Source organism: Apiospora aurea, assembly GCF_038362705.1.
Source record: "Apiospora aurea strain CBS 24483 chromosome Unknown utg000008l_segment0_segment0, whole genome shotgun sequence".
Classification (NCBI taxonomy): domain Eukaryota; kingdom Fungi; phylum Ascomycota; class Sordariomycetes; order Amphisphaeriales; family Apiosporaceae; genus Apiospora; species Apiospora aurea.
In genome coordinates, this window is record NW_027117395.1 from 1,613,984 (window position 1) to 1,636,489 (window position 22,506).

General features: G+C 54.4%; 6 protein-coding genes across 6 annotated transcripts; 1 reads left to right on the top strand and 5 right to left on the bottom strand.

Moving 5' to 3' along the window:
• Positions 1–836: 836 nt before the first annotated feature.
• Positions 837–2,126, top strand: PG986_011968 (uncharacterized protein; the record flags this gene model as incomplete). The annotated part of the gene is made up of 1 exon (XM_066848190.1): positions 837–2,126. The coding sequence occupies one exon, from the start codon at positions 837–839 to the stop codon at positions 2,124–2,126; it is 1,290 nt and encodes a 429-aa protein (XP_066694886.1).
• A 1,535-nt stretch (positions 2,127–3,661) lies between these two features.
• Positions 3,662–4,434, bottom strand: PG986_011969 (uncharacterized protein; the record flags this gene model as incomplete). The annotated part of the gene is made up of 2 exons (XM_066848191.1): positions 3,662–4,135; positions 4,360–4,434. The coding sequence occupies 2 exons, from the start codon at positions 4,432–4,434 to the stop codon at positions 3,662–3,664; spliced, it is 549 nt and encodes a 182-aa protein (XP_066694887.1).
• A 2,802-nt stretch (positions 4,435–7,236) lies between these two features.
• On the bottom strand, positions 7,237–9,522 carry PG986_011970 (uncharacterized protein; the record flags this gene model as incomplete). Its single annotated transcript, XM_066848192.1, has 1 exon — positions 7,237–9,522. One exon carries the CDS (start codon positions 9,520–9,522, stop codon positions 7,237–7,239), a length of 2,286 nt encoding a protein of 761 aa, XP_066694888.1.
• A 1,829-nt stretch (positions 9,523–11,351) lies between these two features.
• On the bottom strand, positions 11,352–14,849 carry PG986_011971 (RING finger protein ETP1-like protein; the record flags this gene model as incomplete). The annotated part of the gene is made up of 2 exons (XM_066848193.1): positions 11,352–13,309; positions 14,168–14,849. The coding sequence occupies 2 exons, from the start codon at positions 14,847–14,849 to the stop codon at positions 11,352–11,354; spliced, it is 2,640 nt and encodes an 879-aa protein (XP_066694889.1).
• A 3,955-nt stretch (positions 14,850–18,804) lies between these two features.
• On the bottom strand, positions 18,805–21,349 carry PG986_011972 (uncharacterized protein; the record flags this gene model as incomplete). Its single annotated transcript, XM_066848194.1, has 2 exons — positions 18,805–18,905; positions 18,964–21,349. 2 exons carry the CDS (start codon positions 21,347–21,349, stop codon positions 18,805–18,807), a joined length of 2,487 nt encoding a protein of 828 aa, XP_066694890.1.
• Positions 21,350–21,362: 13 nt separating this feature from the next.
• Positions 21,363–22,423, bottom strand: PG986_011973 (uncharacterized protein; the record flags this gene model as incomplete). Its single annotated transcript, XM_066848195.1, has 3 exons — positions 21,363–21,642; positions 21,962–22,306; positions 22,383–22,423. The coding sequence occupies 3 exons, from the start codon at positions 22,421–22,423 to the stop codon at positions 21,363–21,365; spliced, it is 666 nt and encodes a 221-aa protein (XP_066694891.1).
• Positions 22,424–22,506: the final 83 nt, after the last annotated feature.

The window sequence follows — 22,506 nt, forward strand, 5'->3', positions numbered from 1 at the left end:
AATGCCCGACACGAGCAAAAGCCAAAACAACAAGCACCGACATCGTGAAGTGATCGGCCTATCCACCTTCTCGATTGGACGGGGGCGAGAATAGTCCATTGCGCGGTTTTCGAAATCACCTGGCCCTTCCGCCAAGCCCATTGTGGGATTCTCGCCAAATACGACGGCCTGCCACCTGCTAGTCTAGAACCTTGCCGCATGCACCTCTGTTCCTGCGACCCCTTTTCCCCGTACACTCCGCTCGTCGGGCTTTGTTGCTTCCGCTGGGCACAGTATATTCTTTTCCCCAGTCTCAATCTGCCCCGCCCCTGCTTGCCCCTGCGACCAGTCCGTAACAGACGGTGCAGGTGCAGGTGCACCTTGCAACTCACGATACCATCACTCCAGTCAGAAACGCCAGCCTTGGGAGGGGGGGCACTTCCGCCGACACTCGGCGCAGTCAACGGGTGCCCGGCCTGTCCTGGTTGACCGAGCTGCGCTGTGTTGTTGTGCCGTGCCGTGCTGTGGCCATACACACTCGCGTGCACACAGGCGCGCACATACAGAAACACGGACACACAAACCCCAGGGCCCCCTCTAGATTCTAGATACTGCTTCTGGAAACGTCGGGTACACTATCCCCCCTCCTAGCCAGAACCCCACATCCCGATCGGAATTCCGAGCATCAGGGAGCGCAGGGGAGGCTCGGTCGGCTCCGGCAGCCCACTCGGCGTTAGGCAAGTCATTTATAGCGCCTGTACGGGGCCCAATCGCGGGAATGTGGAGGGGCAAACGGGCCGCCATCAGATAAGATTAACTAAAGTACCCAAGTAGCCCAAGAGACGAATTCGTTCATCATGACGACCAAAAACCCTCCTGCCCCCTCCGCCTCTACCAAAACATCCTCCCCCAAAGCGTCGCTACCACAACCACCGCTGAAGCAGAAAATGGCGCTGGGCTTCCGATCCCTCGTCGACGGCGCCCGCAAAGCCCTGACGCCCCTCTCGGGCACCCCGGCCTCCCAGCAAGAAGCCGCCTCGGCCCGGGCCCTGTTCCCCGCCACCGACCCGACCGTCGACGGCGACGCCTGCCTGCACGACTGCGACTCGTGCCACATCAACTACCCGCGTGGCTTCAAGATCGACGAGGCCGACCTGCTGTATGGGCACATCAAGGGCTGGAGCACGCATGTGCTCGTGGCGACAGGCAAGACCGACTGGGTGCGCGACGTCGAAGACGAGAAGGGCTCCGTCATGCAGGCCATCGGCGGCTGCTCCAAGAAGCCGGCCAACGGCCGCCTCATGCTGAGCGCGAGCAACATGCTGGTCCCCAACAGCCACGCCCACAGTGACGCTGAGCGCTACGCCGCGCCCACGACCGTCCTCCTCCTACCCGCCTTCCGCCTCGTCGAGAACGTGACGCCGGCCGCCGTGCCCACGCTGGTCGAGCGATTTATCGACAATGCCCCGACGAACGCGAGCCCGCTGGCGCCCGTGACGCTACCCGAGCGCATCCCCATGTCTCTGTCTCCCCAGGACACTGACAGCCTGCCACCGCCGACGGCGTCGGACCTGCTGTCGCGGCCGTGCCCGCACTCGGCGCTGATCCTGCTCTGCTCGCAGAAGACGCGCGACGCCCGGTGTGGGCAGTCGGCACCCCTGCTGCGCAAGGAGCTGGAGCGCCACCTGCGGCCCCTCGGCCTCTTCCGCGACCTCGACGACGGGCGCCCGGGTGGCGTGGGAATCTACTTCATCTCCCACGTCGGCGGCCACAAGTACTCGGCCAACATGATGGTCTACCGGCGCCCCGATGCGTTCGGCGTCGACGGCGTGCAGCGCGCCCAACACGACAAGGAGAACGGTGGTGCTGACCTCAAACCCGTGTCGCGCACAAAGATGACAAACAAGGCCGCTGCGGTTGTTGGTGCTGAAGGAGATGATGCACCAGCAGCGGCGACATCGACCGAGGAAAATAAGGAAGGGGATGATGACGATGTCGGCGCGGGGCAGTGTATATGGCTGGCTCGCGTCAAGCCCGAGGACTGCGAAAACATCATCAAGTACACAGTGTTGCAAGGCAAAGTGGTTAAGCCCGACACGCAGCTGCGCGGCGGCTTTGATCGGAGCAAAGGCTTGATGAGTTGGTGAGAGGTAGTCACGAGAGGAAGTGACCAGGCCACCTTATACACTCACCCACCCTTTTGGGGCAAATTGCAACAACAGACTGATGGAGATACACAACCACATTCTTCATGGCTCTTTTTCAATTTTATCCATATATACTTTAGGTATATCACTATGCTTTCACTGGCATACAAGGGAGCAGCAGCCGGGGTGGAATGTGGACTTGCTCGCCCTGCCTGCAGAGGTTTCTCTCTGATCCAGGCTTGCTTGCATAGACTGGGAGATCAGCTCTGTTCTGCGTGTTCTGCGTATAGATGGGATCGGTATAGACTGCTACCACTAGAGCTAGATTCGGGAAGAAGGTGGTGATTCCAAGGGGGAGGAGCCCGGATACCTCGGTATCACTAGTCCGCGTTCGGAGAACCCGAACCTTTCCGAGCATAGCTATGTGTATCGGCCCCTTTTCAGTAGAGAGAAAACCACGACGATTACAAAATTAAGTACTTGAACCCAACCCATACGCGCTGCTCGTTTTACACGCAGTGATAAGTAGTTATACAGCAATGCATTCATTTCGTATGTTGATATGCATGCTCGTAGATAAACCTCAGATCACGCACGCGCTGTAGCCTCCAGATTAAATTAAGCAGGTTATACTTTCTAAAGGGTCCTGCGCTTTTGCAAGTAAACTTCCCTGGCTGCATCAACACACTCTATCCCGCCCTGTGTACGCATGGAAGAGAAGGAAGACCAGACCAACCACTAGTTCGGTAGTGGTAGTTCAAAGTTTAACCACACGTGTGGTGTAGTAACAAGGCACGACGTCAAAGATATTAGGTGCACCCAGATTCTAGCGACGAGTATCAAAACATCAACAACACCAGCAGGGGAAGCACACACGGCCACAGGGAAATGTAGCAAACATAGAAACAAACGGTATATGGTTTATGTTCATGGGTATCTATTGAGTATTTTTCTTCGCTTATATACCTCAATTCCCCTCTTCTTTCCTTTGTCTACCAAAGCCTTTCCTTCGACGAGGGGCTTCTTCCCAGCTCTTTAGATGACAGGGCTTTGATGTGTGTTTTGTTGATCATTGTGAATCCAAGCGAGAGATGATGATAAACAGGATCGCAAGGCTCGTCTCTCGTAAAAAGTAAAAATATTTGCAAAAATGCCACGCATATATACAAGCACCCTTCGGTGTATTGAGGGTCACAACCTGCCTCGTTTGCCGAAAAACGAGGGACTCATGGGAGGGGGAACGAGCGCCGGAAGGTTGAGTAAACAGACGATGTGATATGTAAGTTGCAGTCGAAACAAAAAACGCCATTGGTATATGTAAACTCCGTTTTCTTTAGCAAGCCATGTGCCGAGATGATGAATGACGAAAAATTCGAAGCGTAAAGGCTCAAGCTGCAAATGCCAGGCATGTGGGTAAATGTATTTGGTGTTTTGGTATTTGTTGTTTTATGTGTCCTTGCTGGGACTCGGCTTCGCGACCTCGACGCCGCAGCGGAACGGCGGGAGGGAAAGAGTCATCAGAAGATATATGCTCTTTAGTATAGTCTGACACCTTGCGTTCGGTCACAGGCCTTGTCGGCCGCGCCCGACTCCCTCGCCCACCGCACATCCCATTCCTTCTCGTCTGTGTTGAACACGATCTCGCCTCGGCTGCCGATGGAGAGTGGCCTTGACCGTTGGATAAACGAGCCTCGTGACTTGCGACCCCACTCCTTCTGGCTCCTATATTTCCGCCATTTGGCCGCCAGGCATCGCGCCAAGATCCACAACAGGATCAATCCCACGGCGGAGCCTACGGCGCATGCGCCGGCATGGCGCGCGGCAATGCGCGAATAGGACTCCCCCGAATCAATCGCCTTGGCGGACTGGTAAACAAATTCATGAAAGCCGGGCTCCAGGTGCTTTATCGTCGAATGCGTGGCCGTGGTAATCTTGCGCGGGAGGGCATGGCGTGACATATACGAGAGATCGGACAGGGAGGGCGCGAATGCGCGGAAGTCGGTACAGCGCTGTATGAGCAGGAGATGCTGGTCAGCCAAGAACGCATGGAGGACAAGAGACAGAGAGCTAGCTAGCTTTCCAAGCCGAGCTTAAGTTGGCATATTCGGTGGAGACACCAAATGGTCTCAGTTTCGCGTCATGGGAGGAGGGGGATGGCAGGCCGTTGAAGAATGGGATGTTCGCGTGTCATGAGGAATCCGGGGGAAACCCGGAGGGATGATGTGAAACTTACGCCATCAACGGGAGCGGCGCTGATCAACGGGAGCGTGTATGCGCCCAGGAAGAGAAGCGCTGGCAGGAGCTGCATAGTGGGCGACACTTTCCACGGCGGTGATCGTTCGCGAGTCTGCCTACTAGTAGGGCGGCAGACAATGAGAGACGGCGCGTAGGATGCGAAGCTCGCTTTCGTGTTATGCAACGACGGGTAGATAGGGCGTAGACTCTTCTTCGAGCCCAGCTGGTCGCGATTGGAGCAGATTGAAGCCGGTGGTGGGAGTATCAAGCTTCAACCTGGCAGCGTCTAGACCATCACAGGCCGGTATGGTATAGTGAGACTCCCAAGACGCGAGAGTTGAGGGCGGTTCAGAGTCGGAATGGGAAGTCGGTATTGCCTGTATCCTGTTGCATCGGCGTCGGCGTTTATTGCTCTTGTTTGTTTGGGTCCTTGTTTCCTGTTGGCGGGAGGTTCCAGTTCAATGAAGAACTCTAACTTTGGGGCGGGAAGAGCGGAGGGAGGGGGATCGGTCACAAGAAAAAGGAACAGCTTGACAGGCAGGATAGCATGGGTTACAAGTTACAACAGTACTGTAGTAAGCCTGCCTGGCCCTTTCTTGGCTTAGCTGGATGGATGATGCTGGAGGAGGGGGGGCCAAGGAGAAAAAAAAGGACGGGAAAAGGAAGCCGGGTCGAGAAGGGCGGGAAGGATGGGAAGGGGATGACGAGATGGATTAGGTAGATACTGGAGATAGATGGAGAGATAGAGACAAGATCAACGGAACGAAACGAAACTGAAAGGAGCGAATGAGCGAATGAGTGACGAAGCGAGCGAGTGTGAATGAACGAGTGCTGAGCTGCCGAGCTGCTGGGCTGCTGGGCTGCTGGGCTGCTGACTGCTGACTGCTGACAGACTTGCTAAGCCAGGAGAGGAGGTGCTAACAGACTGACCTACATAACAGTATCCAATCGCTGCAGCAGCCTGTTTTTCCCTGGGCAGCTGGGCAAATGGGCAAATAAGCAGGAGGATCCCAACCCCTGTTGGTGATTCCCCGTCGTTGCCCGTGTCTGGTCCCAGTCGGTACCTCAGTTGGTGGTTGCGCCAGTGCCAGTCGCCAGTTGCCCTCTCCGAGGTAATGGGCCATGGGCAATGGCCATGCTCTCAGAGCCTTGTCACGACCAAATTAAGAAAAGCGACAACGACAGGCTGCGAGCGCGTGCAGCCAATCAGGCCGCTGCTGACTGTGTAAGGGCGGGGGCGCCGTCGACCCAAAATGACATCGCGTTGCATGAGCCAAGGCCGGGCGAGCCCACGCTGCCCATGCTGCCCACACTACCTGCGCTGCCTGAGCTCCAGCTCTCTCTCTCTCTCTCTCTTAATCTCGTTTTTTGTTGTCCTCTGCTCCTCCGCTCGCCGTTGTGGCATTATTATTGATGAGCCTACCAGTACCGAGTTCCCCCAGACTCTGAGTCTGCGCCACCAACAGCCCTAGTCGTAGTCGTATATCAGGGTCAGCACCAGCACCAGCACCAGCATAATCAATGCATGCACGATACATCAAAATAAACCTAGTACTAGCATGTACATACATGTATGTACATATGCATGCCTCTCGATCTGCGACGTACATCCATCAATCTGCTATTAATAAACAAAAACCCAATGGCTGTGGCGCAGAGAAGTGCAACAAGAGTCAACGTCGCGTGGCTCGGAAAGTTTTCGTCTTCTGTTCCTTCCTCCTCCTCCTCCTCCCTGTCTCCCTGTCTCCCTGTCTCCCTGCTTGTTGTCTGCTTGGGCTGCGAGTTTCGCCCTCTTTCCCTCGTGGGGGTAGTCTCGGTGTCGCTTGCCCCCTCCCGCCTGTGCCGACGAGCCGAGCCCAAACCCTCGCACTCCCCGATTTCGATCGCGCCCACCAACACTCAACCTCAACCTGCAGATTATGACACAATGCGGAAAAAAAGAGAAGACATGCATCTTGCCTGTTTGCCTTGCAGACCCAAGTAATGACCAGGGCCTTGGGGAGGGGACCACTAACAAAGCATTTTTTTCTTTCTTTCTCTTTCTTCTTGTCAGACCCGACCAACCAACCAACAGGAGGACTCTCTCACGATATCCACGATTCCTTCAATGACGTCTCGTGGTAGCTGCCATCGGCTCCATCTGCAACGAAAAACTGGCATGATATGACAGCAGTATAGAAGGGTGGTGAAATCCTATAGGTAGGTAGGTATTAGTCAAACGCTGTCGATCAGGCTGCCATCACATCACGTCAGAGATATGCCCGTCCCTTCTTGTGACCAGCCGGCCACGCACCATATCTAGTATCGTTTTCCGTCCCGGGACAATCAGTACTCAACCCCATGTTAGCATACCATCCGACACACGTGAACACATGTTCTCTTGCTATTTTCGGCACTCGCTGCCATGCATCCCGACGCAGGTTTGTAAGCAAAGCCCGTTGAGGCGGTGGGTGTCCGCAGTTGAAACCAGTCACCTTATCAGGTAGGCACTAGGCAGCCCTACAATCGGCGCGCTAAGCAGATAGTGTGTATTTTGAGGGTACGTCTAGACTAAGTGAGATAGCTCGCTACCACCCTCTTGTCTGGGGTCATGGCCACTATCATCCTCCCACTTTGCATCAACTTCGCAGACAATAAGATATTCAAACCCCCCAAAATAAGAAACGCTCGTCCAACGCCTCAACGCTGATGTAGCATATCGTGCATGTACAGACCGCCAGTAAGCCACCAACCCAGCCCGAGATATGTAGTAATTCTCAGAAGAGTACTGCTACACTCTGGTAGCCTCTGGGCTTGCCTCCCCTTTTACTTTCTTCCATATAGTCTTCCAACTGTGGCTTCGGCGAGGGGGAGCCAGCGCATCATCCAAGACGGCTTAGGCATGTTTCTTAATCTCCTCCCATGACCCGTCTTGGCTGCTGTCTGGCTCGGTCCCGTCATCGCTGCCGACATGACTCTTGCGTCGCCGCATCTGCCCGCGCTCTGCCATTGCTTCCCGGATCTTGCTGTTTGCCTTCTCAAAACCCTCCTGGGAATCGAGAGTGGTGAATCCGCTGATAGGGAAAGCACCCGATCCGAATCCTCCACCGCTGCTGCTGCTTCGGCTTCTGTCCCGCGAAGGGGGCCGGGTCGGGAACATGGCGACACGACCAATGTTGGAGAAAGACTCGTTGCGAGGCAGCGCCCGGCTGGACGCCGTGGTGTTGCGGCGCGAGACCATAGGCGGAGTTCCAACACTGACGGGAGAGCTGGGTTCGCTGGGGTTCGTGAAATCCGGCGGTAGGCTGGTGTCACCGCCGGGGAAGGTCGGGTCCTTAATGAGGCGGTTCTTCTCAAAGTCGTCGTACATATCGGGTCCCAACTCATTGATCGTGGCAACCACCTGGTCAGCAAGTTGGGCACGCTGCTGTCGGATCTGGTGGAAACTATAGCTAGACGAAGGGTTGAGGCACAGGATGAGAGGTCGCAGAGATTTGGCAATGTCCATGCCGACCTCTCCGAATCGGAGCGCCGCAAAAGTGATAGCAGGACAAACTGCCCAGCTGGCAAAGAAGATGGCCCACCAGGGAAGCCAATCCGGAGCGTATCCAAAGCACCTAGTGTAAGCCAGCAGAATACTGTAGAAGTGGTAGACAACCGGCGCCAGAGCCATGGCAACGAGGATTTTCCAGGTCGCCATGACGTCTCTGCCGGCAATCTTGACCGTGGACCCGGCCAAGGCCGTTGCAGCCTTCTGAATACTGATCACTTTCGAGACCAGGAAGATGGGCGCAAAGAGGACCAAGCCGGGAACCACTCCAATCGCCAGGACACAGAGTTTCAAAACTCTCCAGAGAAGCAACAAGACTACCTTGGGAATGAACCGCCTCGCGTGCTCGACTTGGTGGTCTTTGACATTCAGGTAGCGCAGTTCGTCGTTGTACTTCTTGATTCTAGTCAGAACGTCGATGATGCGGGGATCATCCTTGAATTTGGAGAAGCCCTTGGCGAGCTTGCGGTTAAGCTCGACGATATGAGAAAGGGGCAATTTCTTGCCAGTCATGTAGAGCCTTCTAGCTGCCTGAATAGACATGAGTGTATCGTAATCTGGCGTGGAGACCGTCACCGATTTCAGAGACATGGTGCACATGTCCAGGAGCTGGGCAATAGCTTCTCTTCGCTCATTGTTCTGATAAAGCGTTACCAGTTCCGGGGGCACCGAGAACGGCTGGCCGAACTCAACCACAGCTCGCGATCGGAACTTGTGTGGGTGGAAATAGTTCATGCCCACTGGCACGATGGTAAGACCGCAATCGGGATCCTGGGCGAGGGTTCCCAGAGCCATGATGGCAACGCCTGCCTTTAGGGGCAAGAGCTCGGTTCGGTCATGGCTACCACCCTCGGGGAAAATGCCCACGCAGCCGCCGGATCGGAGTCGATCAAATACAGCCTGGTAGACCTTGCTCTGGTCAATACGAGGGGCGAGCTTGTATTTAGTACCCTCGAAACCGGGCTTGGGACCGTTGATGTGCGGGTTGGTGAACCTGCCCTCTTCGGTGATATCGTGGCGGCCTGTAAGCTGGAACAGCGACACCTTTCCCTTGAAAGCTCGCTTGGTCCGTATCTCCTCGGGACCGACGATTTCGAGAATGTCCACGTTGGTCCCTGACTGGCCCTTCACCGAGGGCAAGAAAATCATGCCGCCAACTTCGGCGTCCCTCTCGAAATTGGTACCGACGCCGCGGATGATGTTCGGGTTGTTGATGGGGTCGGGCATGTAGACAAAGCCTGGCTTAGGCTTCGCCGAGTCCTGGGCGCGGCCGACGGGGACCGAGCCCACCTGGCGCGAGCCCCAGCCGATGAAGCCATGTACGGATTTCTGGGCAATAAGCAGCGACACGCGCCTGTGGGCTTCATTGCGCAGGGTACGTTGTAGGATAATCGCATCGACGAACTGGTTGGCATGTGGCGCGGCGATAAACAGAACGGGGCCTGATCTAGGCACGTACCAAGAGCCTCTGTGATGAACCTCGCGGAAGAACAAGTCGATGACTATAGAGATGCCCCAGAGAAAAGCGTCGTATTTCCAATTGCTCATAGGATAGAGTTCTTTGCCGGGATTAGCGTCGCCTTCGGCCGGCTGCGCAGGAGCTTGCTGCTCCTTCGACGTATTGTCCGACATGGCGTGGTTTGTCGGCAGTCTCGCAGGCGGGGTTGGCAGGGTCGGAGAAGGGGTTTGCGATGAGATAGAAAACGGTAATTATGTTGCCAATCGTCCCGAATGAACGAGCAGTGATTCGGCGGGAGGCCTGTCGGAGAATGGCAAGGAAACAGCACGGTGGTCTCGCAACCAGGCTGGGTCGACGTGCGAGCTAGCGTTCCAAGAAAGAATTGCGATGGTCTGATAACGGCAATGCGTCAGGATGGTATTGGTCAAGAGGTTTCGAGTCGGGTCGCTATGGGCGAGGGCAGCGAGGGCAGCGAGGGCTGAGGTATATAAGTGATCGTACTTCTAGCTTCCTGGGTTTGGCAGATATGGCTCTGTTGCACATGCAAGCATAGCACGATGGAAGCGTGGTGTGCAAATCACCTGCAGAGCGCATAACCGGACGACCGGGGTGCCCAAATCAACGAGCGATGGTGATAAGGCCCAGTCGGCCAAATTAGGTAGCCAACCGAAAAAAAAAAACGACAAGAAAAAGGCCCCGTGTAGATGCAACCTAGCTTTTTTGAAAGGCGAAGGGCAGGAGACAGACAACCGTCGTCGTTGAGTGTGGTTTGCAGCAGGATCTGGACGTCCACGATATCAGATGGGTTCGATGCTTTACCTAGCAGCAGTAGCATGTCACCGTCATGGGCATCATTGTGGCATGCAGATCTTGTTGCTGGGCTTTCTTTAGCTTGAACTGGGCGTTGACAATGGAAGCCAATCAATAGAGGGACATCAAGCAGCACAGAGGTAGGAGGCGTGGTCGTTTAATTCGATGTCCCCGTTGCAGTGCCCAGGGATAGGATAGGCTAGGCCCGTCGTCCTCTCTTCTTTATCTCTTTCTGCTTCGAGTGTGTGCGATCAAAGCCCACCACGTCGATAGATAAGTAGCTATCAAGATCAGAACAAACTTTTCTGTTGGCGTGGTTTGCGAACGCTTGCCGCCTAATTTGCGATGCGTCTACTACTACATGCAAAATAGTATGTAAACCCTACCTACCTGGTAGGTAGGTACACTTCGTGGCGCATTTTCCTTCGACTTCTTCCCTTCTTTCCGCTCTGGTGGGGTTGGCCTGGGGCGGGGCGCGGTGGCGCCCATATGCCCATTTGCGCTCCCTAACTTGCCCGTCGTTCTTCTAAGCTTCACCCGAGGGCGGAGGGGGCGAAGAAAAGCAATGGGAAAAAAATGTATGAGCTGAGTTTTCTGTGTACGGGCAATGCGACGACGCAAGACAGTGCCACGGCAAGCATGATAGGTTCGAAAGGGAAGGCGACATATGCAAGCGCCGGGTTTCTTGCATCCCCAACAAAACAGCTCCCTCCTCGAGTGCGAGCAGCATGGCGACGCCGTGACCTCATAGGCTGCAAACGTACATAATCACAACGTTTATTATCGCTCACTAATCCCATCTAGGCCAGCTACTGGCTCCTCGTAGCCAAGGTCGGATGGATGGCTGGCCCGATGGGAACTCTAAGTCAGCCCTCATCATATCCCCTTGATAGGGACAGCGTTGCTTCCACCATTGTAGCTGTATTTATTGTATGGATCAGTGATTATTAGTACCACTGGCATAATGTTTATTATACTAGCCATAACAGCTATTCGATCGAGCATAACAGCTTTCCTAGAATGAATGCAATGCCTAATCGGACAGGTCGGGAAATAGCCACAGAGCCACACAGCACCCGTCGGGTTTATCTCCATCCCGGTGTGATGCCTGCGATGCGGCACCAATGGCACTGCAAATAGCCTCACCAAAGCCGATGTCGCGAGCTCTGTGTAGAGTAGTAATCCTGCTCAATCAACCCTTAGCTCTGCCTTTGCCCTTCTTCCGCCTACTCTCAGGCACACTGGCGCTGCCGGCCTCCAACTCCTCCTGTTCAATGGCACCTTCGGCCTCCATCTCCTTGAGCTTCTCCTGCCCGCTAATAAACATGCTCAAGTCATGGTTCTGGTCCTTCAGGTCCGCGTTCTCCACCCGAAGACCCTTGACTTGTTCACTCAAGTTTTCTATTTCCTTGCTGACGTGCTCGAGACGCTTCATGAGCCCCTCGTTCACCAGCTTCTCCTCTTGCAGACTTTTACTCAAGTTGCGAGCAAGGTCCGTAGACTTCGTAGCGCGTACACGTTCACGATCGATATCCTTCTCCAGGTTAGGTAGTGTCTCTGATGTGAGAACGCGGTGGTCTGTTTTCAGTGATCGTAGTTCCTTAAGTGCTTCCGTCGCTTGCGCTGCCGCCGCCTCCGCTGCTGCTGACGCCTTCGCTGCCTTGTCGGCCGCTTTTGAGAGCATCTCCTCAAAGTAAACGCGCTGGCTCTCAAGCTGGCTTGACAGCAGATGTGTGTACTCAATACCGATGCTGTCAAGTTTAGCACGGGGCACCACATCCTGTGGCTCCCGGGGCTGGTCATGATGGCCCGGCAACTCGACAACCTTGCCTTCCCCCTTCTCTCTAATTAGGCGGTGGACCCAAGTATCACCAGCGTAATCCCAGACATGTTGAGTGTCGAGCTCAAGGGCAAAGGTGTGTGCGGTGTCCTTCCAGTGCTCCTTTGCATGCCCACCTTTGTATCTTCCACAGCCCACGTTGCCGCAGATGAGACAGATCCACAAGTCGTCGGGAGAGTCGCAAACGGCGCAGAGATTGGATACATGGGAGCCAAAGGGCTGTGCGTACGGGTTCCCAGGGTCACTGTGCCCCGAAGACGAAGGGCCATCCTCGGTGCTTTCGGAGATAGCGAGCGACGGATTGGTGTGCCGGCAAACTGGGCATCCGGATCCTCTCCACTTCTGCAAGCAAGAGCAATGAAAGACATGTTGACAAGGTATCGTTAAGAGGCCTGTCGTATCGTCCATACGCTCGAGGCAGACTGGGCAAGTCGGCAGCTCGATGAGACTAGGTGTCGGGGGCGGGAGTGGTTTATGAGACCCGGTTGCTGCGCTTGAGATGGACGGTGTAAAAGGGTCTTGGCTTAGATCAGGGAAGCTCTCGTTGGACCGCATCGGCGTCTCGAACGTGATGGTCCGAATAAACGCTATGGTGCAGGTTTCGGGTTCGATATCGTTGAACACTTTGCCGTCAAACTCCCTTTTGAACAAATACGCGCGCTTGCTATCGCGAAACTTCAGCAGGACGAGATACCGGTTCAAGCGACCCGTCATGACCATCCTGTAATGGCTAACCTGGTCCCTCCATTTCTCGCCAATAAAGCCAAGAAAGTCACTTGGCGACAGGTAGCTGGGGACTGCTGGTATACACAATGTAGTGCAATCTACCCCCTCGAACCGCTCTGGATCTTCCACCTCTTCCGCATCGGCAAGCGCCGACAACTCGGGCGTTTCCTCGAGCTCCCTGTATAGATGAACGATGCCCCAGCCAATATTGGTGTCCTTGGTCTTCAGCGGCAAGAATCTTGCTTTTGTCGCTTTCCCTGCGCTCCCCATGGAGGGCCCTACTGCGGCCGCGGCCGTGGATGATGTTGAGCTGGACTGGGCCGCCATGGCACTGATATCGCTCTCGGTCGGAGTAGAGACTTTCAGAGTGTGGATGGTAATTTGGCTGAATCGCCAGTCTTTTGCGGCGGTTTGCGGCTTGATAGCAGCATACGGCTGAGGAGGAGGAAAGCTAGCGGTTCGCTGGTGAGGCTGTCGAAGCTGTTTTTCGCCCAGGATAAGTCGACTCGGTTCTACGTCGTTGGCGATGAGGCGCGAAGTTTCACGATCTACGAGATTGCGACTTGGCTCGGTCTTGGTATCGACTGAGGGCCAGGTGTGGTATTCGGGGGCGGCTGCCTGCTGCTGCAATTGCGAGGGATGGATCCTGGGTTATGCGCCGGAAGCTCGCCGAAGATGTCAAAGTGTCTAGGCGGCAGCCAGAGAGGACCGTTGGGCGTGCGCTCAACGTTGGATTGAGATGATGTTATCGATGTAGAATAAAGCTCGAACCGTAGGTTGTAATAGTAGGACGGCATGTCTCTAGTCACAGTGCTGCTTTCGTTTGCTGCCAATCTTGGAATCAGGTTCCTGACTTGCGTCCAGGACAAAAGAAGATAACCACCACCATGTGGAGAATGTAGGAGCGCTGCTCATGGAGGCAACAGAATCTCGGCTATCCGCAAGCAATCGAGGGTAACCACGAGTCTCATACTTTGGGTTTGAATTGAGCGTGGCTGGCTGGCTGGCTGGCTGGCTGTGGTTGTAGCAGGGGAAAGATTACGAATGGGCATCCTTTGCGAAGATTTGGTAGGTAACGAGCAGAACCAAGTGGGGGAACACCCGCTCGCTACGATCGCGACGTCACTTCATATCTGAGTAGGCAATCTCTAAAAAGCAAGCATCCAAGACACGCAACTGCATCCTCGCAGAGGCACAAGCCGCAACATCGCAAAATCACATCGGACAAGGGCTATTGGTTGATGAACTCATTTCAATTCATCAGATTCATCTTTCACAGATGATTGTGTACTACTAAGTAGGGGGGTTATGTGATCCCGGAGAATCCTATGAACGCAATGCTGAAAGCAAACGCAGTGCCCATCCCGGGCCCCAAATCAGAACGCCATGCTTCGATCGTCAAGGGTATTGATTTCGTCAAGCAGTTGGAGCAGTCTACTGACCACCGCGGAGTCGGAGCACCAGGTGAAGAGTCGACTCCTTCTGAATGTTGTAGTCGCTCAGAGTGCGCCCGTCTTCAAGCTGCTTACCAGCAAAGATAAGACGCTGCTGGTCCGGAGGAATGCCCTCCTTGTCCTGGATCTTGCTCTTCACATTGTCAATCGTGTCCGACGACTCGACTTCCAAGGTGATCGTCTTGCCCGTAAGCGTCTTGACGAAGATCTGCATACCGCCGCGAAGACGGAGTACCAGATGCAGCGTCGACTCCTTCTGGATGTTGTAATCGGAGAGAGTGCGGCCGTCCTCGAGTTGCTTGCCAGCAAAGATCAGGCGCTGTTGGTCCGGGGGGATGCCCTCCTTGTCCTGAATCTTGGACTTGACGTTGTCGATGGTATCGCTGGACTCGACCTCAAGGGTGATGGTCTTGCCAGTGAGGGTCTTGACAAAGATCTGCATACCACCACGTAGGCGGAGGACGAGGTGGAGGGTGCTTTCCTTCTGAATGTTGTAGTCGGAAAGGGTGCGGCCGTCTTCAAGCTGCTTGCCGGCGAAAATCAATCGCTGTTGATCCGGAGGAATGCCCTCCTTGTCCTGGATCTTGGACTTGACATTGTCGATGGTGTCGCTAGACTCGACCTCGAGGGTGATGGTCTTGCCAGTGAGGGTCTTCACGAAGATCTGCATCGTGGCAACGATGGTTGGGAGTTGATGTGTGTAGTAATGGAAGTTGAGATGGCTGAGGGTTAAATATGGCGATTAGTGCGTGGCAACTCCAGTGAATGTTTGATGGATTTGTCAAGAAGAAGATGATGAGGGGAGAGAGTCGAAAAGGAAGGATGGCTTTTGATGGACGGATCGGGGAATAAATAGGTGAAGGATGCGCAGTGGCCAATGGTCTGAGGCAAGCACGCAGCACGGGTGTTTCGAGAGGAGGCGCAGGGTGTACCCAACTCAGCCTAGAAGGTGGCAGAACGGGCTGGAGAGAGAGGGCAGCGGCAGCTGGGGAGGCGGGACCAGGGCCAATTACGTAGCAGAGCAAACAGACAGCCCAAGAGGTAAGTCCCGGATGATTCATCAGAGAGTTCTGGTCCAAGGCCACTGGTTCCCGACTTAGGCAGATTAAGGCCGAAGGCCGAGTTCGGCCCTGGTCCAGGCAGCCGGCGGGCAAGGTAAGGGAACAAGGGAACAAGGGGATCAGGAACAGGGAGCGTGCAGTGCAGCGACGCGAACGAGAAGCAACTGGAAGGGCCGAGAGGCACGACTGCGAGTACAAAGGACATGATGATGACTTACTCACCTATTGTTTGCTTGTCCGTTGGCTGGTTTCGCCTTCTTTGCTGCGATGCGAACGCAAGTTCTGTAGGTGGGCGAGATCAAATCAACAGAAGGGAGGCTGGAGAGGTTGCCGTGCTTATCAGGCGATGGATGAGGCCTGGATGGTTCGGGGTCGAGAGAGTCAAGAGTCAATAGTGGTTGCGAAGTGGCACTCTGGGGTGGGCCTGAGTAGTGGCACGTCATGCGGTCAAGGTACCTAAGCCTTTGGTGGGGAAGATAAGGAAACAGCGCTTCCTCTCTGTCGCTCTCGCTCTCTACTGACAAGGTGTTCATTGTTTCACCACCCGCATGCATTGTCAAATTGGAGCCGGCTCTGGCCTGTAGCCAGCTGTTGGAAGCATTTCAACCTTTCATTCAAAGTGACATTGATGTCTTGGACACTTGTGTTAGATACCTACGCAGCAACACTGACGATTCAGCAGTGGGTGGACTTGGGCTAGATGGTCGCAGATAGTCGCAGGTAGTCGCAAACCCCGACCGGGTTGGCCACCCCGGATTTTCCTTGAAGCCTATCTATCCCCTGTCAGCCTGTACTGCCAACCATTTGGCGGCGAACTCGAAGACACTTAACACTGACTGCCCTTACTCTGTAACCTACCGACTACCACCCGACTTTATTGCCGTGCCTCCGAAACAACATTGCAGCAGAGCCTCTGCCTCCTTATCGTCCGCAGCTGACGCCGTCGCATACAAAGTCTACCTACATCTATCACAAGCCTCTTTCATTCCCTCTCCATTTCACTCTCATAAGGCTGTTAGGTCCTACTCGATGTGGGGTTGCAGCTTATCCATCGATACAAACATGCATACATCTACAGTTGACGAGGACCCCGAAACTGAAAGGCGACGTCATATCAATTTGACTTGGGTCCCTGCAACTTTGCCGGCTTCTTCAGCATGGTCGTCGCCAAAAGAATACCATGAACAACAGCTATCGTATTCTGAAATTCTCCATGTTTGATTTCGCTCACGTCCCTATTCATGTTTGCCGCTCATGTGTGGCTTCACCTGCCATGTCTTCAGACAGACCCTAGGAAGACCAGACCAGAACATTAAACCTCGTTTTGTAAAGCAAGAGAATGCCAAAGCGGTTTGCTATCATTTCTTCCCGTGAAGGTTCGCGAGTTCCGCATAATTGGGCACACTCGGCATACGATCAAATGCCTGATTCAGGTACTCGTGAAGCTAGTAGCACGGCACCGAAACATCAAATTTGAGCGGCATACAAAAGCAAGTAGCCCAAGCAACGGCTGTGCATGCTGGACACGGCTCTTGCTATGTGAAAATGCACATTCATTCCATTCTCACCGGTAGTAGAACATCACTTTAATATTCTTGGTCCTGCGCCTGGGTACCTCATTCACTATTTACTTGTACACCTAACGATCGTCAGTGCATCAGAGCGAAGCTTTTCAATATCCGTGGTCATGGACGTGGCCACCCCGGCGTGTGCAACGGACGGGTTCTGTAAGTTATCACCGCTTCAAAGGCAGCAAAAGATGACTGAAACACCAATTTCGATAAGCAACCGCCGTCTTATCAAGCCTGCTATAGTATACTGTTACACATCACCAGACAAGATTCGATGAAGAAAAGAAAAGAAAAAAGGCAGTACAACGCGGTCCAAGGTTCAATCAAACAGGATCGCGTACCAGAGCATTGCCCATACTTCGAATAAATTACCATGTATATACTCTTGAATACATGATACGGACAACGTCTGGCATCAAGGTCCCACAGGGCCGTTCCTCGCCTTCTGGACCTATGTACAGATCCATGCGGACCCAACGGCCCCAAGACCATGGGCCTCGCTTCCAGGATCTGCACATACCGTCAACGGCAACTGTCCAGATGATGGAGCCCGCGAGTCTTGGATTATTATGAGGCATGAGTTGTGTAGTACAAACACGGTATCCAGGCGAAATGACACAGACTGTGTTCAACCCAAGCCGATGGTCAGCCATCCCCCCCCCCTCCTTTACTATCCCATCCATTCGCATGCAGTGTAGATTGCACAAAAAACCGCCCCAAGTCGGGTCCGACCTGGATTCTACCGAACCTGTCAGCAGCTGCACTTTCAAAACTAGGGACTGGCCGCCCGCGGTTCAACGAAAAGAGATGGTGGTGGCTTACATGCATGACATGACGGATTGTTGATGACCAGACGGATAAGGGGAAGAAGGTAGGGGAACGGGAACGGGGGAGTGTGACGTACACTTCTGATACGCAACCGCTCACACACCACCAAGATAGCCTGCGTGCATGTGTGTGTGTATGTCTCATCACAATCTACTGAACGAGCCTATGCATTTCATCTTACTTTGCTACTGCTACAATACATTGTGGTGCTCCCTGCTTATATACATTCATTATCACACCAGTATGGCGCAAGTGGAACAAATCAGCGACTGACGATCAAGGTGGCGTGAAGATGACGGGACATGGGGTTTTTGGTAATACTATTCATTTGTCTCGCTTTTGGTGGTTTTTTTGCCTCGTTCTACAGCAATGACAATCAAGTAACCAGCCCAAATGAAAAGAACAGTAGCCACAAGGCACACGTCCCACTGGGATGGTGTAACATTACTGGCTAACTGTTTGGGTTCCAATCTCCTCCCAGCGCGTCTATAGCCCTCCTTCTTCGACCGAAAAATGAGTTGATGCTACCACACCAGCCATCAAACCCATAATCGATGGGCCAGGAGGCTTTCGTAACGCCAATGTAAAGGAATCATATGCATATGTAGTCTATGCTCTGAGTGTCCCGGTGCTCATGATGGACCACTCCTTTAAAACATGCTCAATTTCAACACATAAGACGTAAAACGCAACATCTCATAATCACATTGAGCTCGAGAAATAATCCAGTCCCACAAGATCGCTTTTGGTGCTTGTGCGGCAACCCAAGTAATAAAGTAGAAGAAGGTCTGTTCCAAGTCATACATTTCGTTGAATAAATCGTAAAAAAAATTCTGAGGTCATAAATTCCTGTCATCGTCGCAGAGACATCTGTCATAACGTGAAGTATTTCGAGCTTTGGCGGTGACCAGCCGGGAAGTGAGGGAATGAAGGAGAAATAGATCGATCAGGTGGTAGTAGTAGTTGTTGTAGATAGATCATGATGTAAAGATCAGATCCTGGGATGATAAACGCCGTCGCTGGATGAATCGAGCAAATTTTGCAACAAATGAAAAAGATCAAGTTCAACAAAATAAAAGAGACCGTCGTCTTCGGGGCGGAAATGACAGGCCTCAAGAATGATGCAAAACGCGCAGTCTCATGTAACGTCGTACTCATGCAAGTCTCAGTTGGACTTGATGACAAGTTTGGACAAGAACTTGTTCGATAATGAATCGAAGTCGTATCTGTCAAACTTGGACTGGTTGCGAGTGCGCAAATACGCTTCTGTGGACTGGTTAGTATTGTACAAGAGTTTTGCGGTTGAGGGGAAAGGGTTGCTTACCATGCTTCAGAACGTGTTGTCGCACCTCAGTCAGAGCCTCACAGACGGGAGCCTTGTTGCCGAGGATGTGGCCGTGGCGCTCAGTATCCCAGTCGGCCAGAGCAGGCAGCTTCTGTGAGATGGCGTGGAAAAGTCCAGTAATGACGCCAACCGGAGTGGTCTCCATGTCGCTGCAGAACTTCTCCACCGCGACAGGGTCGGGGACTCGGTAGTGGCAATCGAACTGCATCTCCTCCCAAACAGCGAGGAGAATAGACGCAAGCATGAAAATGGTGGGCCAGTTCTTGAGCCGGTCACCGCTGTACACACTTGAGTAGAGAGCAGAAAGCTCCTCCAGGATATCCTTCTGAAGCTCGCGCCACATGTCTGCCATAGCGCACTTGATCTGGAAGTTGACCATGACGGGCGCAACGTACTTTCCGTAGTACTTTGAATCCTCATCATCAATCTGTCCATCCAAGGCCGCGTCGGATCCCTGCTGCTCCACCAACGTGATGTGCTGGGTGAGGTTATAGGCCAGAACAAGCTTGAGGGCCTTGCGGATAACGGGCAACTTCTCCTTCATGTAGTAGCGGTGGGCAGTCTTGAAGATCTCCGTGATGAACGGAGTACCCTCAAAGTGGTCATCCACGAATGACTCGAAGGCGCTATCGATGTGCTTATCCAGGTACTCGGCCAAGGCGTCGGCGCTGATGCCCTTCTCGCCAACATCGAGTCTTTCCGTCTTGATGTCAAACTCGATAGGCTCCTGGTCCTGCTGGTAGGACTCAACCCAGTCGACCTGGAAGCAGTTGTCATCGGCGACAAAAACTTCGCGGACCATGACAGGCAGGCAGAAGCCATAACCGTGGGTGATCCACATCAAGGTCTCCTTCTGAGCGAAACCCTTAACATTGAAGACGGATACACCTCGGCTGAGATGACGCTCGTAGTCGGCCTTCCAGTCCTTCATGAAGTAACCGATGTCCTTGATATCGATTCTTGTGCAAGGAACCTGCCACAGACGAGCGTGAGAAGGCTGGCAGCCCCCACAAGGCTCACCGGTGTCGCAAGTCTTCTTGAGGAACTTGCACCGCAGGCAGGCACGCAACTTCCGAATCTCACTTGCTTGCTTACGTTGCTCCGGCAGGAGGGGTCCCTTTCTGCGTCCAACCTTCTTCTCAACGGCGCCATCCTTCTTGCCGTTGGATATCCGCCTGGTGACCGACTTGGTGGGCTTGGCGATGGGGCTCTTTCTCGGTCCGGAATTCCTGCGAATGGTCGGGTTGGTAGGTGAAGAGTCGACACCGGATCCGCTGGCGGGGCTGCTTCTGGTCGTTGACGCGGCCTTGATCTGCAGCGGGGAAACCGCTGCCGAAGGGCTGACTGTGTCATGTGCGTGGTGATGGTGCTCGCCATGGTAGCACTCACGGTGGCTCGCTGGGTCCGAGTAGGAATCCGAGGAAGAGCTCGGGGAGAATGGCGAGTAGTTGAACGGGACCTCCTCCCAACTGCCGCTGCTGAAGTTCAGAGAATCGGAATGCGCCGCGTCCGACGGGGTTCGAATGTGAAGCGTCTGGCTGGGGTTGAAAATGGCGGCATTTTGCCCCGGAGCCTGGGCGGGATATGATTCAAAGTTTGGCGTATGATACATATCGACTGTGGTCCAGCCCTGGTCACTTCCGGTGCTTGGCAGCGACAGGACCTCCAAGTAGGTTCCAGTAGGGGATTGACTGCCCATGTTTCCATATCGAGGAAGCCCATCGGTGGGATACTGCTGCAAAGGCGCCCCAAAGTCCTGCCAGTTGGCCATGCCCATGCCCTCCCATTGTTGCTGCATCGTCTGGGGGCCTTCTATCGGGGACATGCCGTTGAATGTGCGCATGCCCGCGTCCATGACGGACTGGGTGGTCGCGGGGAGGTAGCCGAGAGCATTGGTCTGGAATCCTGTCTGGAAGGGGTTGAACGGTATCAGGGTGTTGTTCTGGATGAACTGGGCCAGATCCTGGGAGGGCTGGTGCTGCTGCTGGTGCTGAAGAAGAGTCCAGTCCGTCAACAGCGGAGGCGAGTGCAGATGTGGCGGGCCCTGGAAAGTCGGCGAGTGTTGCAGCGGGCTCGCGCTGTGCTGAGTCGGGGATGGCGATTGCGACTGCGGGTGATGGGACTCGTCTGGCGAAGAGACGGCCGTCGGGTTCTGGGCCGCAGCAACGGCAGCGGCGGTGGCCATATCCATGGGCATGTTGGCAGGCCAGGCGCCGGGGGTGCGGTTCGAGGCAGCAGCCATTGACTGCAGGGAGGGATTGGAGTTGGCTGCCGTGGTGGTGTAAGGATACCGGTCCCGCTGCTGGTCGAAAGAGGTCAAGTCTAACAGCCCATCTCCCCCGCTGGTGTTGAATTCAAAGCTCATGGTTGTCGAAAAGTCAGGAAAAGGAGAAGAGTGCCTTGGAATAGACGAGGATGGCCGCTAGTATTGTAGGTGTTGAAGGATCGTCACCGCTCTTTCGAGAGATGACGGTGCGATGCCCTGGGGTGTCGAGGGCCAGCTGTATGGGGGATGGAGGGTGAGAAGTGAAGCTGGAGAGGGTGAGATTTGGTGTAAGTCGAGCGCCCGATCGAGAATATCGAGGGGACATGGCCGACAGAAGTGGGTGAGATTGTGCGAGGAGAAGAGCGGTGTAGACGAACGTTGGCTGTTCCGGTCTGGGGCTGGGAGATGCAGCTGGCCGACCAATGAGTGTCGCGGCGGTGGAGCCCAGGAGACCACCTCAGTCAAGGGTACATGGCGCCTTCGGCCAATCACCGCCGGCATCGTGACCAGCCTATCGGCATTGTGCTTCGACACCAAGCTTGCAAGTCGTCCAAGCAGCAGTAGCGGGGAAGCAGCTGCACAGGCGACGCTACTATCGAGCCTGCCTCTGCCTCCATTGGCCCACGCCTCGAGATCGCTCGTCGCGGGAGTCGCCAGCCAGTGAGCCAGTGAGCCAGTGCTGGCTACTGTACGGTACGCGCGATGCGATACGGTGCAAATGCAGCAGTGGTGTGCTTTGCAGCAGCAGGAGCGGCAGCAGGCCAGTCAACCAGCCAGTCGGCCTGCCGGGCCAGGTTTAGCAGATGCTGCAAGTCCCTTGCTACCTTAGTCCCGTAGTGGGTGTATGTGGTGGTTTGGGTAGTGGATGGGGGAGGGATCCAGTCAGTCGCCCAGTCGGTGGTCGGCCGCCGTGAGTCTCTAGAGCCTCTAGAGTCTCTGGTCAGGCCCTCTTTTCGCTGCAAGTCTCGTGGCCCGTTCTGAGACTCAATTGAGGGAGATCGACAGACAGGGGTGTCCAGTTTTGCCGTGATATTTGTAGCAACCGTACCCGCAATTCTATTTCGTGTTATACCTGCTGCTGAGTTGTCTTGCGGGAAAACAGGCCAGTTCTATACGCACGCTGCATACCTACGTATATAATCCGGATGCACGCAAGCCGGAACCGATGGCCATCGTTCCCCAGCATCTCCTCTCCGCCGGCTCTGCGAAGTTGTTCCAAAAGAAAAGGCCGTCGCCATCTTTTTCTTGTGCAGAAA